The sequence below is a fragment of the Anopheles moucheti genome, chromosome 2, assembly GCF_943734755.1.
Source record: "Anopheles moucheti chromosome 2, idAnoMoucSN_F20_07, whole genome shotgun sequence".
NCBI lineage: Eukaryota > Metazoa > Arthropoda > Insecta > Diptera > Culicidae > Anopheles > Anopheles moucheti.
In genome coordinates this window covers 51,047,490-51,066,242 of record NC_069140.1, presented here as the reverse complement: position 1 = coordinate 51,066,242, position 18,753 = coordinate 51,047,490, and the positions used below count along the sequence as shown (strand labels likewise).

At 47.8% G+C, this 18,753-nt stretch overlaps 1 protein-coding gene across 7 annotated transcripts in view; it reads right to left on the bottom strand.

The window, feature by feature from the left end:
* Nucleotides 1-1,631: 1,631 nt before the first annotated feature.
* LOC128298307 (trithorax group protein osa) overlaps nucleotides 1,632-18,753 on the bottom strand; it is a 111,334-nt gene continuing 94,212 nt past the window's right edge. The window contains exons 6-17 of one of the 7 annotated variants that reach the window (XM_053034051.1): nucleotides 16,547-18,262; nucleotides 16,256-16,440; nucleotides 14,308-14,361; nucleotides 13,260-13,460; nucleotides 12,846-13,062; nucleotides 12,491-12,760; nucleotides 11,885-12,007; nucleotides 11,399-11,576; nucleotides 10,752-11,151; nucleotides 10,556-10,655; nucleotides 10,249-10,481; nucleotides 1,632-10,168 (exon numbers count right to left, since the gene is read on the bottom strand). In XM_053034051.1, coding sequence (XP_052890011.1) covers nucleotides 5,930-10,168; nucleotides 10,249-10,481; nucleotides 10,556-10,655; nucleotides 10,752-11,151; nucleotides 11,399-11,576; nucleotides 11,885-12,007; nucleotides 12,491-12,760; nucleotides 12,846-13,062; nucleotides 13,260-13,460; nucleotides 14,308-14,361; nucleotides 16,256-16,440; nucleotides 16,547-18,262 — 7,916 coding nt within the window. In that variant the 3' untranslated portion in view covers nucleotides 1,632-5,929. The remainder of the gene's footprint in view (nucleotides 10,169-10,248; nucleotides 10,482-10,555; nucleotides 10,656-10,751; nucleotides 11,152-11,398; nucleotides 11,577-11,884; nucleotides 12,008-12,490; nucleotides 12,761-12,845; nucleotides 13,063-13,259; nucleotides 13,461-14,307; nucleotides 14,362-16,255; nucleotides 16,441-16,546; nucleotides 18,263-18,753) is intronic. The other 6 variants (XM_053034054.1, XM_053034053.1, XM_053034052.1 and 3 more) reach the window with 6 other exon arrangements.

The following is an 18,753-nucleotide window of genomic DNA, read 5'->3' as shown; positions in this document are numbered from 1 at the left end:
TACCAGGAGAGCATCCAACGCAGGAGGATGCTTTTTCCGTGCTTTTCGAGGCAGAAAACTCGCCAAAAATGACCAGTTTGTCAAGCTCTGATACCAGGAGAGCATCCAACGCAGGAGGATGCATTTTCCGTGTTTTTCGAGGCAGAAAACTCGCCAAAAATGACCAGTTTGTTAAGCTCTGATACCAGGAGAGCATCCAACGCAGGAGGATGCTTTTTCCGTGTTTTTCGAGGCAGAAAACTCGCCAAAAATGACCAGTTTGTCAAGCTCTGATACCAGGAGAGCATCCAACGCAGGAGAATGCTTTTCCGTGTTTTTCGAGGCAGAAAACTCGCCAAAAATGACCAGTTTGTCAAGCTCTGATACCAGGAGAGCATCCAACGCAGGAGGATGCTTTTTCCGTGTTTTTCGAGGCAGAAAACTCGCCAAAAAGGACCAGTTTGTCAAGCTCTGATACCAGGAGAGCATCCAACGCAGGAGGATGCTTTTTCCGTGTTTTTCGAGGCAGAAAACTCGCCAAAAATGACCAGTTTGTCAAGCTCTGATACCAGGAGAGCATCCAACGCAGGAGGATGCATTTTCCGTGTTTTTCGAGGCAGAAAACTCGCCAAAAATGACCAGTTTGTCAACTGGCTGTTCTTCGCTCCTGTTATTTTTTCGATAGTCGGGATAAAATCGGGAAATTTTTCATTTTCATTTTTCATTTTTTTTCTGGTATCGGTAATCTGAAAACGGCTGGTTTGTATGGAAATTCGTACCAGCCGATGGAAACTTTGAGCGAAACGAAGGATGCTTTCCGTTTCATCCATCTTCCTTACACTAGCGACCGTTCTCACGTGTTTGGTTGTATGCAATGCAATAGCGATGGGCAAATTTATTCCACGCCTAGTTTACACTAGCGATCGCTCTCACGGGTTTGATAGTGTGCGATCATGATAACACCAATGGAGTAGTAGATCTTCTGTGACGTTCTATGCCGTTCCGCCTATCGTTAGATCCGCCACCGTTTTACAACCGCTACAGCATCATCGAATGTATCTGATCAAAACCATGACCCCTTTCAAGAAGGAAGCAACATAGAGCAAAATTTCGGATTAAATGTAGTACCTCTAAAATAGTAAAGTAAATAAAAAACACGTTGTTTTCAATTTTTAATTTTTTCTCAATTTTTATTTTAATTAAAAAAACTAAGTGTATTTATACTTTTATGTATCAATAATAGTAATTACAAATATTTTCTCCGTTGCGTAATAGATTTTTGCCTTTTTTCCGCATCCTTGCATTTTGCTGGCGCACACACCGCATTACAATAGGTGTGTGTCTGTGTTTGTGTTAATTTCTGTACGTGTGTACCTATTCCCGTATATTCGTCGTCGGCTTCACGCCATGATGACCCCTGTCCCCTTCCCAAAACAGTCGCTTATGTTCTTTTTTTTTGTTATTTTCTTGCTTTTTGTTTAGTTTTTTTCCTTGTTTCTTGTTTTCTTTTTGTCCGCGGGTGCGCACCCGTACAATGAATGCCAACACAACCACCCACCGAGCGCGCCAGCATCTTCTTTTCTATTGTTCCATCCGTTCCTACCGTTGCCCGTTTGCCTTCCTTGCCGCCGAGACTGTGTGTGGATGTGTGGTTCAGTTTTTGCTTTGTTTTCTACAGATAGATATAGGCGAAGATCCACAATTCCCGAGGCTTCCTTTCTGTTTTTTTTTCTTCGTCCTTCCCCTCGGTCTACTACTTACGCTACCAGCTATACTATCCGTCGCTTTTTGCTTTTTTCTGCGCACCACGTATACTACTATACACATAGAGACTTATGGGTGTGTAAAAGTATTACAGTTTTTGTTTAAACATAACCCGCAATCATCCATTGCCATTCATCAACCATTCACAACACACACACCACACCACCGTCCCCCCGGGTTCTCCTCATTCTGCACACTAAGAAGAGGAGCGGGGGGGGATAGGTGATGCTGTCCACATTTATCGCCAGTGCTTAGTATTAATTATCCCCTTTATCAGCCGTTTGCGCGCATCACTGACAAAATTCACTCACACACACACACACCGTATGAAAAGGATATTTTTCTGCTTTGTCCCCGTTTTTTTTTTCTTTGTTTTGTTTTACCAATTACCACCAGAAGGGGTTCCACATTACCGCAAACCCCACGCCAGGGCAGGCAGACTAACAAAACATGACTTTAGCTTATGCATTTTTTGCACAGTGTTCTTTCTGTTTGTTGTTGCAAGTGTGCTTTTGTTATCCTTTGCCATTTTGTTTTTTCGCTAGAGAATTGCTACGCACGCATGTATGTGTGTATCCCTCTGCTTGTTTTATCTATATACTATATATATATAGAGTTATGCACGCCACGAGTGCGCTGTTTGCTTTGTGTTGGATCTGCTCTTATCAACTATTATCAACGTGTGTTTTGCTCCATTTCGCTTCCAAAACCAAAGGGACCGAACTACGGACGACCTCGGGAGGTATCATCATATCGTACAGATTCACATACGCTCCGAATTCGTGATGCACAGTGCGCGCGCGTGTGTGTGAGTGTGTGGGTGCACAGAAAGGAAGTAGCATTTGAATGTTTAAAAAACGCTCCTTTTTCACCCTCCCCAGTGGCAGATAATTTAAGTTTCATTTGCTCCAGATATCCGTCCACAAGTTTTTGCCGTGTTGTTTGCTTTACGTGTGTGTGCGTGTGTCTATTTTAGTTTAGTACTTTTTACTATCTGACTTGTTTTCTCGTGTATATACACACACACACTCACACACACACAAACGCGCGCATCCCCCCCCCCCCACTTGCGTCTACTTGCTAAGTGTAATTAAATTAGTTTTAAACTACGCTCCTTCTACTAATTATTTCACATTTTACTCCCTCATCACACACACACACACACAGACACGTTCAACACGCAAGTACTTGGGGAAGGATGCAGCAAGCAGTCTGCCTTTGCTTGGAGAAAGAGAAGTTTTGGGAACCATATGGAAAGAAATATGGTTAAAAAAAAAAAAGAATGATTCCCAACATCCTTCCTAGCTGCTCGTGCCAATGCAAAAAGGTTGCAGTGTCGTGCGCAAGTAATCGCCTTAACGCGCGCACTACTCATACCCCCCAAAAGGTTTGAGAAATTATCTTTAAGGATATTGAAACTCTAACATATGGTATAATAATATCCATTGTTTAAAAGACAACAAAAAAAACGGTCCACAAAATTCCTGTAACATAAGCGAATACAGGAACGATCAAGTATACACGCGATCATCGGTACCGAAAAAAAGGGTTTGAAGAATATTCAAACCGTGTGCGTACAGGCAACATAATTGCAAGAGGAACGATTCATATCAGGTGTGCTAACAGTGCTGCTGATAAAAAAATGCTTAATAATGTAGTAAGAAATAAAATAAAATAACTTATCACCTTTTTTTCTGCACAATATTCCCTATATCTTACCCCCCCCCTCTTTGCAACGCACACATACACGCACACACATAAGATTGAAGCACACAATCATCGCAAACGCATGCACGAGACCATACCCTTCCCTATCCTGGCGTTGTGCAGCATCTTGCGCCTAATGCCGCTTGTGCCCCAGTCTGACGACCCTAGGGCAAGCAAACAAGAAAGTACTCAATTTCCTTCCCTGTTGATGACTCACGCGGAATGGAGCAGTATGTGTTGTACTAAACACAACAGTACAAGAAGATGATGATCGTACGCATGCACGATCACTACTGTCTGTCTTTAAACAAAGGAAAAATCAGACCTGTCGCTTGGCCTGTCGGTTTAAAAGAAAGGGAGGAGCATAATCGAACCGTAATCAAGGATTAATGATCGCTTACATTGTGGAGATTCTTTTCCGTGCAACATGTGTGTCAGGGTCATCAGAACCCTACCTTACGGGAAGCTGTAGCAGCGGCAGCACTGCGTGCCCATCCATTCCCGCACAGTTGTTCTACCGCAAGGACAGCCGCAGCATGCATTACCGCGCGTCCCGTTCGAGAGAGCCCACCACAAGCAACTCGAACCGGAACTCGACGAGGAATGTTGGCTTTGCATGTCTTTTCCACCACCTCACACTACTCTGTCCGCGGCGTGCTTATCTCTGTCCTTCTTTTTTTCTACCATCCATCGCCCTACTAAAACTAGTGCGTTTGAATCCGTTATGTACACATTGTTCTTAAGCATTTATACCACCAATATATACTACCTTTACTATACACGGGGACACATGGGGACACACACACACCGTTGTCCACCTGCTCTACTTCATAAAACTGTTTCATCAACGCTACACGCTACTGTAACACATTTTTTCGATTATTCTACTCGCTCGCGTACATTCACACTGCATCTTCCTGCCTTTTACCCTACTATGTACAGATTAAACCCTTAACTTCCTTCACCATTGCCTTTACGGAACGGTTTCCTGCCCTTTAAAACTTGGGCGAATTGGCGCAGATCGACGTATGTTTGTGTTGTGTGGTTGTTCTGGGCCTTGTTGTCGGATGGTAAGTATGATTTTGTTTTGCCAGTTTTTCGCTACAGCTGCACTTTCTGTGTGCTTGCGTGCGTGGATAGCTGCACGAAGCAAGCAGCCGAATAAAAACTGAGAAGAACATTCATTTCCTAGCTTCACGTCCTCCCTTCTCTTTTGCCGCTTTGCCGCGTTCCGTCCTCTTCGTCCATTCCAACAAAACAACACGCACTGGAAAGCAGTTGTGTGTGACTCCTCATCGGAATGGAATGGAAGCAGCAAAACCGTTTTGCTAAAAACTAAACCCTGCATTCGGCGTGTTTGTTTTGTAATACTTTCTGCTTCTTATCATCATGTTTCACACGATCCTTTTTGATAGTTACTTCTACATCATGGGTTGCTATCGAAAGTCTAACAATTCTGTATCAATGCAGTTCACACGAACAAGGACAACCATTTGGATCCTTCCTTCCCGATATGAACTGTTTACAAGACTACGACACCTCACCTTACGGCCATTCGCTAATGGTGAGTGTTTTCCTGCGTAATTTTGCTCAAGCTGAACAACAACAATCGACGGAACGATTTTGTTTATCCATTCCAAAAACCAATCAAAAGCACAATTTAAAGCAAACGAACCCGCCTTGACGTCGGTTCTACCTACACAGATCTCGTACCGGAACAACGGAGCGCATAACTTCCAGTGCTTTTTTGTCCTTTCGCTCACACAAATACACCACCCGTTACACACGCATATCTATTATACGCATAATACCCATATGAGTAGCGTCCCTGCTTTTACGCACAGTTAGACGTTTTTGTAAAGGTCTTTGAAAACGTTCGAATCCTCCAACCACTCACGAATTTCCAACTCAATCCAAATATTGCAATCTACTCATTCCAATGAGTATGTTGTATATGTAGATATGCATGTGCACGTGTCATTGTGTGTGGGTAAAGCCTAACTTTGCTCTTTTCGGTTTTTCAACCACCATTGTTTCCTGTTTTCGCACTTCTTTTGTATCCTTCCGCTAGTGTCCTATTGTTGTCCCTCCTCTCCTTTTAGTTTTACTGTTTCTTTATCCTTTCGTTTTAATTCTGTGTCCGGCGTTCAGTTATTATGCTACCCGCAAATTAAACCCTTCTTCCAGTTTGCTTGATTTTATCATCGATCTTCGCTTCTTCATTTTGCTAAATATATATTCCTATAAATATATATATTTATAATATGTGTGTAACTATAAATAACTTTATATATATAATCTTCGATATACACATCACCGCGTCCACAGAAGCGTTGCGTTCACCACCACCACCACAGCTGATCGAACCTTGCGATCATTTCCGACCCCCACCGTCCACAGACAGCACTTGCCGTCGTCGGGTCCGATGTTAAAGCTGCCGCTGGTGGCGCAATATCTCAGTGGCTCAGTAAAGATTCCACTACGATGAAGCCGTTATCGGATGCTGTGAAGATGGTTGGGGAGGTGCTGTAGCGACATTCGCTGCTGGGGAGGAAGGGTTTGTAGCTGCTACGGCTGATGGACTCGTGGGAACGGTGCTACTAGTGCTGTTGCTGTTGCTGCTACTGCTACTGCTGCTATTATTGTTACTACTACTGTTGTTGCTACTGCAATTACTGCTGCTGCTAGTGCTACCACTGTTTGTTGTTGATGCCGCCGAACTGGCGTTGCTGTTGGACGTTCCATCCGGGTTCACCGATGTTACGGTCGTCGCTGCTGCAGGGGAACCAGGCGTGTTAGTTGCTGAAGCACCATGATCCGCCGTAGCGTTCGAGGAGGACGAAGAACTGGACTCATCATACCCAGCCACTGCCGCGGCCGTCGAAGCAGCCACGGAGGAGGATGCTTCCACGTTGGCAGATCGGGTGCTGTTGCTATCCACACCCTCCGGCACGTTAGCGACAGAGGAAGGAGTGGATGGTGTGACAAATTCTTCCGCTGTCACCTGTCCGTTCGTCGAGACTGTTTGGGTGATAGTCACAGTTCCATTGTTCGTTACTGGCGCGCTACTGCCATTCGTTGCAGCACTCGGTGAAGAACCATCCGCTGTGCTTGGTATACTACTGCTGCTGCTGTTACCATTAGTAGACATCGCTGTTAATGCTGTTTTCGAATCAACTCCCGGTTTCGTTTCCATCACAGACGAAGAATTGGAAGCAGCCGTTACCGAGGAGGAGGAGGAGGAGGAGGAGTTGCTCGAAGTGTTCGTTTTACCACCCGATTCGATCTCCATCGTCGTAAGCGGTCCAGTCCCCCGAGAGCACTGGTACAGTACACGGGAGATAATCAGCGCCACCTGCTGGTCCAGTATGTGACTCATGACCAACCCTAGTAGTCGTTGCTCCTGCTGCATGAACAGGGGTCGATTGTCTGGATGTTTCGCTAGGTGCAGCAACGTACCGGCAGCCCTTCGCAACATATCAAGACTAGTGCCCATCGATTCAGGGTTGTCTCGCAGGAAGTTAATGCCGTGCTGGTTGGCAACACCCAATGCTGATTGTTCGGCTTGTTCAATGAACGCCACCAGATACGACACACACGGTGATTGCAGTGCAACTGTGCGTGCCATCGAGCTGTCAGCAGCAGCCAAATAATGCAGCAAATTGACAGAAAACTCGCGCAACACCTGATCCTCGTTCTTGCATAGATGACGTGTTAGCACCGAGCACAATTTTTCGAGCCGCGAGAATGGTGGTGTCGCTATTACCAGATCCACGTTTGCGTCCGTCACGCACAGCTTGCACAGTGCCTCGAGTGCTAACCGCTGTGGCGATAAGGCCGCAATTGGACCGAGCGTTGGGAACGGATCCTGACCGTGCGCCGACGGGCACACCGCCCAATGTAGCAGTCCGTCCAGGATTGGGCGTGAGATCGGCTCGTCGAAACGGGACAAATCGAGCTGGCCAGAAATGTTTGCCGTGGCCACTAGCATATTCTCGCGAATTTGCACCAAAAAGTCCCACCACCACTCGTGCTCACCCTGCAAGCTGCTGCATGAGTCGGAGAAATCGGCATCTTCCTCGCGGTCATAGTTGCGCGTCTTTTTCGTACGCAACGGGTGCTCATGGTTTAGCAGCAACAACTTGCCGAGTATCGCCAGAAAGCGGGATGATTTGGAGAACTCCGTCTCGTTGTTTGGCAGGAAGGTGAGATTGCGCAAGATGTTCGAGATGGCTACACAACGCCGAGCCAATGCATCCTGCCCCTCGGTCACGAGGTATAGGCTAGCTTCGTCGCGCGTGTAACACTCGTCCTCGTAGTCACTCATACGTCGACGTTTGAGCACTCGGGCCGGATCACGCACCGTATCCGCTATGTCGAAGGCTATCGTCTTTCCAACCATCGGAATTACTACAGACGAAACATCATCTTCTTCCTGCTCATCGATGTCCATCTTTTCGACGACCGCGTTTACGACTGCTGATTCCTTGTGACATTCCATCGATTTCACGCTATTTTGCTGTGGCTGCGTTTCACGATCAGTCGTTGGAGACGATTCACTCGTTTCGCTACTATTTTCCTGCTCATTATCAGTGTTATGCGCAGGTTCTTGTGGCCCATTCGATAAACTTGACGTCTTCTCCAGCTCCATATCTATCTCGCGACAGTCCGCATCCATTGGCGTCGGAGTCGTACGCTTTGCCGCGACCTTGCCATCAACTGTTTCGGCTGGTGCTGATTCCTTATCATCTGCCATCGCTTTTTCTTTCTTCATTATACAGTTCTTTACTACCTTATCCACACCACTATCCACCACCTTGTCTCTCGCTTCTTCCTCCTCGCCACTTTCGCCGTTCATCAGCCGCGCAATGTGATGATCTTTCCGGGTGCGTAACGTCGGTGGCGTAGCGGACGATTCCTCTTTCCTTCGCTTCGGTGGCGATGAATGCTCCTCCTTCATGTCCACATCCATCTCCATCACCTCTTCGGACGTGTTTTTCAACGCCGTTGTCGTGATTTTCTCAACCGGTTCTGCTTCTTGTACTTCTGGTTCCTGCTGATGCTGCAGCTCCCGGTCGTTTTTGCTTGTACATTTTGCACTGTTGTTATTGTTACTTACGGTGCTAATATAACAATTGTTGTTGTTCATGTTGGCTGCTATCCGCTTGCCGTTCCGGGTGGTGGTGGTGCTGGCCGTCTTAGCAGCCTCAGCATACTTGGCGCTGGTTTTAATGTACTTTGCAAATGGAATGTTCACAAACTCGGCCCGGAACGTGTCCATAATGTAATCATGCGGGTCTGGATCGGTATGACCGGCCGTCCACGGATCACCCCCGACCTCGGTGTCTCGCTGATACTGATAATCGGACGCTCGGTCCCAATCCCGCCTGTGGTCGAGCACAAACACATCCTCCTCTGCGGGATGAATCTTTACCGGACGACCCTTGCGAGACGTCATCGTGTAGTTCGTCGTCGACGTCAATATCAATGTACGTTCGTCCGGGTTCGGTGGGTTCTTTACCGCACCCAGATCTAGTTCCTCGTTTGAATCACATGGTTTCATGCTGCGTCTCGCATAGCACTGCGTGGTTCTTCGTCTATCTATCGTCGAACCAGCACTTTTAGTAAAACCTCCTTTGGTACCACCGTTCTCCTGCGTTCCGTTGTGATGCAGCGAAGCGGCATCCGGTAGACCATTCTCTAGCATCTCCTGCTTGATCATGGTGGTAGTAGTAGTCATTGTAGTCGTTTCCATCATTATAGGCGACGCTGGTTCCAGCTTTATCGTCGTTTCGGTGGTTGTGGTCACCGCGATCGAGGAGGTATTCACTATGGAAGTTTGTTGATGCATTTTACGACTTTGTTCTTCTTCCTTCTCCACTTCATCATCGTCATCAACGTCTAGCATTTTGTCCAACAGAGCGGCACGGTTACTTCCTTCAACGCTGAATCGGTTTGTTGTGCCCTCCCTTTTGCCACTCTCAAACATATCGCAAAGACTCTTCTGGAAGTGATCTAGCAGCAAATTCAACAGTCCCGGCATGTGCGCTAATCCGAAGTAAGCAACGGACGAGTCATCAAACAACAGAATGTTTAGCACATCCAACGCCCAGGTGCTTTCGACGAGCAGTCCGGAACGTAGTGCCATAAATATCCGCCAGGCATCAGTTTGGCCAATATCCAATTTGGTGATGCGCTTTCTCCGGTACAGTACCGGTGTGGTAGCTTCCACACTATCCGTAGGGAACACAATGTCTCGCTTTTGCTGTACACCACCAGTTCCGGAAGGTTGAAAGTTAGGCCCAGTCGGTTGCACTTGTCCTCCGCCTTGCGCAGTGGGTTGTACTTTTACCACTGGTGGCGCATTAGTGACCGGAACTGCTCCGGGTACCACACCACTGGCATTACCAGTAACGGAAGGCACGCCACTACCCGGTACTACGCCGCCAGCGGAGGGAACAACGGGCGGAACGCCGCCCGCAACAGGGACGACCGGTCCAGATGACGTGGTTGTACCGGGAGGCCCACTCACAACTCCCGACTGTTGCGGAGGCGTATTAATGCTGGCTGGTGGCATTCCAGGCATGGAACCAGGAGGTGTTGGAACACCGGGACCGGCTCCCGCCATCGGCGGATACGGTTTGCCACTGCGTAATGGTGGTCGTAGTGGTGAATTCTGCGACGTTGGTGGCATCTGATTCCAGGGTTGTTGTTGACCCTGTGAAAATTTAAGTAAAGAAAAATAGTCATTTGTAGGTGAAACAATCCATATATTCAAAATCAATCTGATCTACTAACCTGCTGATGCGTTGGATAAGGTGGTTGCTGTTGATTGGGAGGATAGCGATTAACATCCGTGGCTGTTCCCCACTGACCCGGAGCGCCCGGTGGACCTCCCGGAGGGCCACCAGCACCGGGTGGTCCCGGAGGACCGCTTGGCCGGGGACCATTATGTGCCCATTGTTGCTGAGGACTTTGCGGAGGATACTGACCACGGTATTGGCCACCAGGACCTGCCTGCCATCCACCTGCTATAGAACAGAATACAGATCTTTATTACGAACCGTACCGGAAATGGTAGTCTACAAACATGTCCAATACTTACGATACATCTGAGGCCGCTGCTGGTACGGAGGGTAGGGCTGCTGGCTTTTTTCGAAATCCGGATGACGCCGCGGCTGGTTGGGCTGTGGGTAGGGAAGAGCCTTGAAACACATTTACACGATAAATATCAGAATGCAACACAAAAACGAAGCCAAATCAGATCAGATAACAATGGAAAAGAGAAGCTAGCTAGATACCTGTTCCTGTTGCTGTCGGTAGTAATCGGCTGCTGATTGAGGCACGCCCGGTTGACCGACCGGTGCCGGATAGCCACCAGGTGCACCCGGTTGCCCTTGTGCGCCAGGTTGCTGCTGTGGCGGAGGTGTTTGTTGCGGTTGCTGTTGCTGCTGCGATGGTGGACCACCTGGTGGCACTTGCCCTTGCGAGGCTCCACCAGCCTGACCCGGAATTGGAGGAGTACCTGCCGGAGGAACTCCTGGGGCCGCACTGACGACAGGTTGCTGTTGCGGCGGATATGGTCGTTGCTGGGGTGGCGGAGGGTACGGGGAGCTGCCGTATCCACGATAGGGATCAGCCGCAGATGGAGGTCCAGGGACCCCGGCCGCCGACGATGGTGGTGTGCCTCTGTAGAGAGATCTGTCATTAGGTTAAACGCATTGGTCTTTATTCATTCGTTCTGTATGTTAGCACGACAGTTACAACATGGAGTACGAACATCAAGCGATGTGGCTGAATAGAAGAAGATCGATGGGCAGAGTAGTTGGTCATTCCAAACCGTACCTACTTCTCACATAGAATCTTCTATTGCCGCTAGTTCACCTTACACTACCAACGTCGCGGTCACAACTGACACAAAACATAAGTATATAACTAATATCCTTACCCTTCTCCAGTTTCCGGCGGTGCATACGGAGGATACAGCGGTCGATTCGTTGGTGGGTATTGTCCCTGCTGACCGGGCGGTGGTGGATATTGCCCAGGCGGTGTGCCCGCAGACGGGCCGTACTGATCCGGTGCACCATACTGTCCGTAACCTCCCGGCTGTCCTTGATAAGGTGCACCTACGCGTATGCAACAATTACGAGAAAATGAAGAAAATGAATCAGTAAATTCCACTATTTTGTTTATTGAAAGCTCTTTCAGTCGCGGCTAATTCACGGTTACATTTGGGGAACATTTCTGTGCAGAATGTTAAGCTTGGGGTGTGTTTAAACCTTTTTTTTGTTTCCCCTTATTACTTTATACAAACGTGTATGGTGTTAGTAAATGTTTTCGGAATGAACAAACAAACAAATGGTGGACGGGACGGGGATGAAGGAACTGTACCATTTGCGTGTTAGATAGGGAGCGAGCATTGGTGTGCCATTACCTTGGGGACGTGAAACCGGTGGATAGGGAGCACCCTGTTGATATGGGGGACGCTGTGGACCCACAGGATCATCAAAGGGATTGCTCACGCTAATGTTATCGCCAGAGGCAGGCGGTGCCGAACCTACACGATGTTAGAAAGATGATAAACAGAGAGAGTGTGAGAGAGAGAGCGCAATGATGAAAAGGGAACCATGAGGCACATATACAAAAACCGGGACAACGGTAGACACATCTGTATCTATTTCGAGGCAACGAAACACACATACTAAAGGAAAAAGGCCAATCCGCGAACTACAGTTGATAGTGAATGGAATGATGGGACAATAACAACTGGCGCTGTCTCTGAATTACATATATACAAATAACATACTGTGAAGTGCAGTGTGTATATCATAAACCTAACAATGATTACGTCTTCTTAAATTATTGTAGTTCGGGTAGTCAAGTAATTAAAGGGAACATTTTCACAACAATAATTATATAAAAATCATATAAAATTGTAAAATGCACACACCTTCACCAAAATCTATTACTATGACATTAAACAAAATCGAACACAAACTTAGGAACAGCTAATATGTATATTTTTTTTTTGCATCCCTACCTGGATGAGGAGACTGAGTGCCACTCTGCTGCGAAGGTGGCCTTTGCTGAGGTTGGGGTGTTTGTTGCTGCCCCGGACCCGGTTGAGCACCGGCGGTAGCAGCCCCCGGTGGACCTCCGACACTACCTTGTTGTTGTTGTTGCTGCTGCTGCTGCACATAGTCCGGTGTAGAACCGGGCGGATATCCGCTACCAGGATACGGCCCATAGCCATCCATTGAGGCACTGCTGCTGCCAGGCGCGGGAAACGAATCTTGCGAGTTGGATGAGCCTAAAACGAACAAAAATATAATGAAAGTTGTTGAGGTGCGCTACGGCAAACATTCTTCCGGTAAATTGATCCATCCCATCCTTACCTGGCGAGGGAACGGAAGTCGTTTTGGCGGACTTTTTCTTCGAACCCGCCTCCACCTGTGCAATGATCGGCCCCGGATCGATGCCACCCCGGTCGAACTTGCATTCGAACGGTAGCAGATTCTTTGTGTAGTGTTTTCGCAGCGTGTAGGCAGCGCTGCTGCTCGCACCAATACCTAGCATACCGGCGATATCCTTCCACGTTTTGCTCTTGGTAACCTTCAGTGATTTGGGTGGCGTAGAAGGAGTAGATGAGGTGGTGAGGAAGGGAAGAAAAGAAGAGAAAAAAAAACACGCAGACACCCGCGTTGTACGCTCAACCATTCTCGAATAAGCTTCAGCTGCCTCAACGGTTAGAGTGGGAGGGTAGGGTTAAGTTTGGGGATTGGACAGGTCAGGATAGCTTAGCAACTCACCTTACACACCTCAACAAACCCGCCACGCTCCTGCACGTACACGTACAGCTTGTACAGATCCAACGGTGTCTTCGAGATCGTCGGACAGGCCGTGATCGGCGATCTTCGCTCGTCCATGTACGCCAGCAGCTTGTCCAGAAACACTCGTCGCTCCGGCTTATCGTCCATCTCGTACAACTTGTTCAAACTGTCCGATTTCTGCTGAGTTTGTCATAAAACGAAAATGAATATAATGGGAAAGGTTAGCCTACGAATTGTTAACTTTCTTTTCGTTTTAGTAAGCTAAATAAAAATGGAAAATAAAAAGGTCGAAATCACCTGTGTTACAAAAGAGAACAAAAGGGATAAAATCTCACACCAAAATTAGAAGAGCCTTGTGAAAAGTATATCACCGTATGCTAATATTTGATTAGTGTTAGTTCCACGAGACAGAAGATGCATATATTTAAAAAAGAGGATTATTTTTATAACACCAATCGTTAATTAGATATTTAAGGTGAATTATTAGCAAAAAGAAAACAATGAATAATAATAAAAAATTAATATATTAAATCTAGAGAAAATAACATGAACAGGTCTGATAACGGGAATTCTTTGAAAAAAAGCAATTCCCTTGTCATTCCAGGGAGGAATAATCAAAATATTCTTAACATTTTAAATTACAATATAACAAATGAATGAAGGATTGTTTCAAGAAACATATCATGTGCGATAGACAGGGTTATATATTGTTAATATTCCTAGCATCCAAAATTATAGTCACACCACACTGTGCAGATGATGGTAAAAATGTTGTGACAATTAAATAATTACTAAAAACAAAAAAAAAACAAAGTTACGAAAATGCATACGCTCTATCACCGTGCATGTTCCTTCCGAACGAGGAGAGAACGTGAGAAAAAAAGAGACTTAAAATAATATTTAAAGGCAACCAATAATGAAAGCACCGAAGCACAGACATCCAAATCCAATCCATGCAATTATATATTTTTGCTAAAACGAACGCGCATTTGGCATTCACTTGACAAGTGAAATAAACGATATTAACCTTAGTTGATCTAAAAGGTGTCTCCGGTGTGGGAGGAACGTGACTGTTAAATACCTGCGAATTAGAAGGAGAAAACGATCGAAGGGAACAAGTTCAGTAAAGGCGTCAAACTTTCAGTAAGCTCAGGTTGGTGGGTTGGTTGGTGGTGGTGGTTCATCAATTTTTCAATTTATAATTATAAACATTGATAGTATAACAAATATGACGGTCCAAATTTAAACGGATGGTGTGTTGGTAGCGGGAAGAAGGATGACGGCTATGATCAAGAGTTATTGTCCATCCATCGTGTATACACTCGGATAGGTGTTTAAATGTATATGTTTTTTTGCATACTAAAAAAGGCAAAACATAACGTTTGAGCTTATCCACATAATAAGTTCAATAATAACAACCGGAAAAAATCATTACAGCGGACAAAACAGCAGCACAACAACATAACAACGGAATAGAAGCAAAACATGAAAACGAATCAAACGAAAGCCAAATCGTGATTTTAATTTAAAGACAACTCTCACACGCCTATGCATACGACGCACAAAGAAATCAGCGAAAAGAAAGCTACGAAACTAGAAAAAATACCATAAAACAGTACTACTGACAAAAGAACAACCAAAGAGCAAAAAAAAAATTAGAAACATATGGGAAACTTTAAGGGTGAGATCGTGTAAACTGTGTATGTGTTTTGGTGTTTATAGATGAATGGATGTACGCTAAAAGACGTTCTTGCTTTTAGAAACAATTCAATTATTCAATTCAAGCCAAATTTAACAAATTGTCGATTCGCACAATAGCAAACTCGAACGTCTTTCCACTGAATTGTAACTCATGTTAATTGGAAAAGCAGTCCTTTTTGTAACGATGGATCACCACACAATTATTATTGTTGGAATGGAAAATTTTGACTTGGGTACTCGGAAGGGAAACAAGAGGACAAAAACACAGTTGTTCTATAGTAAAAAGGCACAAAAAAGAAAACCGATTGTACATCTACGTTTCTACTACGACTGGCTACGTTCGACGGACGACGTATCAACATCGGCGTCGCCGTCGTGCTCGGCACGAGGACGTGTGAACGTGACGGCGACGAATAGGAGGAGTAGGAGTACCAGTACGCAACAAGTGCCGCAGCGGCCGCGGCAGTTGCCGCCGCAGCCGACGATGGCGACGATACAGCACAAGACGATGACGAAGACGGTGACAGATCTTCTCGACGAGCCAACGGCAAAGGAGATGACGAAGTGGCGGCGACAGCACCAGCAGCAGCCACACCTCCATCAGCAGAAGCGACTACTAATGGATGATCACGAACTGATCTCGATGCGGACGATATGTGCGATCGGGTGGAGGAGGTCCCAAACTCGTTAAAAGTGGATCGATTCGATGGAGGCACGGATCGTTGGGAGAATGAGTTGGGCCGATAAAACAACTGATGATAAGGATACGGGGAGAGGTGATGGTGATTTTGGTCCGACTGATGAAAAGGAACGTTGTAAATTGGTTGGTGTGGGTTTCGACGAAGTGGCACTGCGTCTCTACTGTGCACGGGGCGCTGCAGAAATGCGACTCCACAACGCTCATCAAACGCGGGGGAAGCGGATGGAGGAATGTAAGCTACGACACTATCGTCTTCCATCGACAGTTGCTCCTGTTGGTGTTGCTGTTGCTGATGTTGCCGCTCGTTCCGAGACCGAGGCGAAGAGAGAAGAAGTGTCTGTGAACTGAAGGAGCTCAGACAACCGTCAACCACATCGCTATTGCTGTCGCTGTTGCAGAGTTGTTGCTGCAGTTGTTGCTGTTGCTGCTGGTGATGCTGGCGATGCGGTTGGTGCAGTTGTTGTTGGTTAGTGTTGTTGCGGTTGCTACCGTTGCGTTCGTTGCTGCTGATGTTGCTGCCACTGGCGACAGCAGCAGTAGTAGCGGTGGTTTCGCCATGCGTTACTATACTCACTGGACTAGCTGGCGTCCGGGGCCAGGACGTTGGGGACGAGTTGAGTTCGAAGTCTTCGTGTGCGTTGTGCGGCCCGGGCGACGCGTTCGACGACGACGGTGTGTTGGTGCCCGTCAGATGGCTTTGGTTGTAGTGATCGTTTTTCCGCGATTTCGGCGTCGAGCACGTAGGATCTTCTCCGGAAGCTGTAAAGGCAGAAAAGGGGAAGTTGCGGATTAGATGCATACAACAACAAAAAAACAACAAAGACGTGTTGCAAACAGACCAACAACACATTTCGAGAATACTTGCCTACTGAGGTATTGGATAAGGTACTCTGCTGACTGGCTTCGTCGAGTGGTGCGCCATCAGGCCCCGTCGTAACGAGTGAGGTAACTGGATGATGATGATGGGGATGATGGTGATGATGGGGACCTCCTCCCGCCCCTCCACCGGGCCCGCCAGTCGCGTTTATGATGCCATTATCCTGTCCCGCTCCCGCCAAAAGCCCATGATGTGGTTGCGGTGGCACATCGGCCCCAGGATGGTGTCCCGGTTGGTGCTGCGCATGGGGTGGCGGCCCGTGCGCATGATGGTGGGGCGAGTGGGGAGGTTGTTGTTGCGATTGCTGGGATTGTTGTCCCGGATGCTGTGGTTGCGTCGGAGGCTGTTGCTGATGCGGCGAAGGCGGATGGCCACTATCTTGCTGCGACGGATGCTGGTGTCCTACGGCGCTACCTCCAGCACCCGAGGGGGACTGACTGGGTGGCGTACCGGCCGGTGGTGGTGGACCCATACTGCTCGCATTCGGCGGTGGCGGCAGCCCCATCGGTGGACCCATGTGGTGAGGTGGACCCATCGGTGGATGCATGCCGGGACCGTTACCATAGCCCTGCCCGGGCGGTGGCGTAGGACTGGGTGCACCACTGTACGCACCCTTGTGCTGAAGGTGTTGCTTTAGGTAGTTGAGCGGTTGCGGTGAACCACTCTGGGGCGGAGGTTGCTGGGACTGGGGTTGCCCCGGATGGTGGGGCGGCTGATGATGCGCTTGATGGTGCGGTTGATGATGTGGTGGCGGCTGGTGGTGTTGTGAGTGTTGCTGCTGCTGGGGCGACTGCGGATGCACTCCACCAGCTCCCGGTGGCCCCGGCGGCATACCCTTGCCTTGCCGAGGGCCTCCTGCTCCGCCAGGAGTCGGCGGACCGCTCTGACCCTGTTGCGATTGCTGTACATGATTATTTACATGGCCCGTACCGGCTCCACCCGGTCCGGCCTGTGTGTGTGGTGGTCCCCAAGGACTTGGTGGCTGATGCGGATACTGATGCGGAGGGTACTGCGAGTGCGGTGGTGGCGGACCACCGGCACCCACATGATTAGGCATGCGGTGTTGCCCCGGATAGCCGCCGGGTGGTGGATGTGGTGGCGGTGGCCCACCACTTCCGGGTGGACCCTGCTGGGGTGACTGTGTCCCGGGTGGTGGCGGTGGTCCCGGTACCGGTGGTGATGGCCCATACGCTCCCGGGTACTGCGGACGCGGCGAGTAACTCGCGGGCGAGTGTGGTGAATACTGCTGCGACTGCGGTGGTGGTTGCTGGTGAGGGGGTGGTGGCGGATACGGAGACATCTGCTGTCCCGGACCGCCCGGAGGCATACCACCGGGCCCTCCGGGACCCATCTTGTAGGGACCGTGCATGTGTGGCGGATGTGGCGCTTGCGCCTGGTAGCCTTGCGCGGCCATACCTGCCGCTGGACCGGTCGATCCTCCGCTGCCTGCCTGAGACGACGGTGGCAACGATACACTGCCTGAAGGGGCAGTCGACACGGGCGGCAGTTGCTGTGCGGAGGCCGACGGTGGACGATTCGGTGAGCCAACACGGGCGTGATGATCCGGCGGTCCCTGTGTTTGATTGCCGTGCACGAGATTACTGTTACTGCTGCCGTGCTGATGATTCGGGCCCTGCTGTTGCTGATTTGGAGTTTGCGAGTGACTGCTGGATGGACGAGGAGGCATCGAAACACTTTGCTGGCCTACAAAGGGTTTAAAAAAGGAAAACAAAAGTAATTAGCCATTGCCTTAACAAATAGGCCGAAAACAATTTGATGTTTGATTTGATGATGATTGGCTCTACATTTTACGACGGGCATTTTTTACGTTCAGTATTATGTCACATCTTCATTGCGTTAGAGCAAATCAAGATGGAAAAAAAATTAAACTTCTTCAAATTTCAAACATGTGTGTGGAGATTCTTTATTTACAAAATGATTAAATGAACATGAATTATACTAAATTTTGACAATATTTCGTTTACTTTCTGTTTGTTTTATTGTACTTATTATAATCTCGAATTCAAACCACGACAAATAATAGCAAAATATAGCGTCATATTTATCTACTCTCTGTTACTTAATCAACGTAAAATAAGACACCTTTCATCATGATAGTAGTGATAATCGAAATTGACGTCGACAATCGTTTCAAACATTATCGGTGCACGTATTGCCTGATATACATATTATTA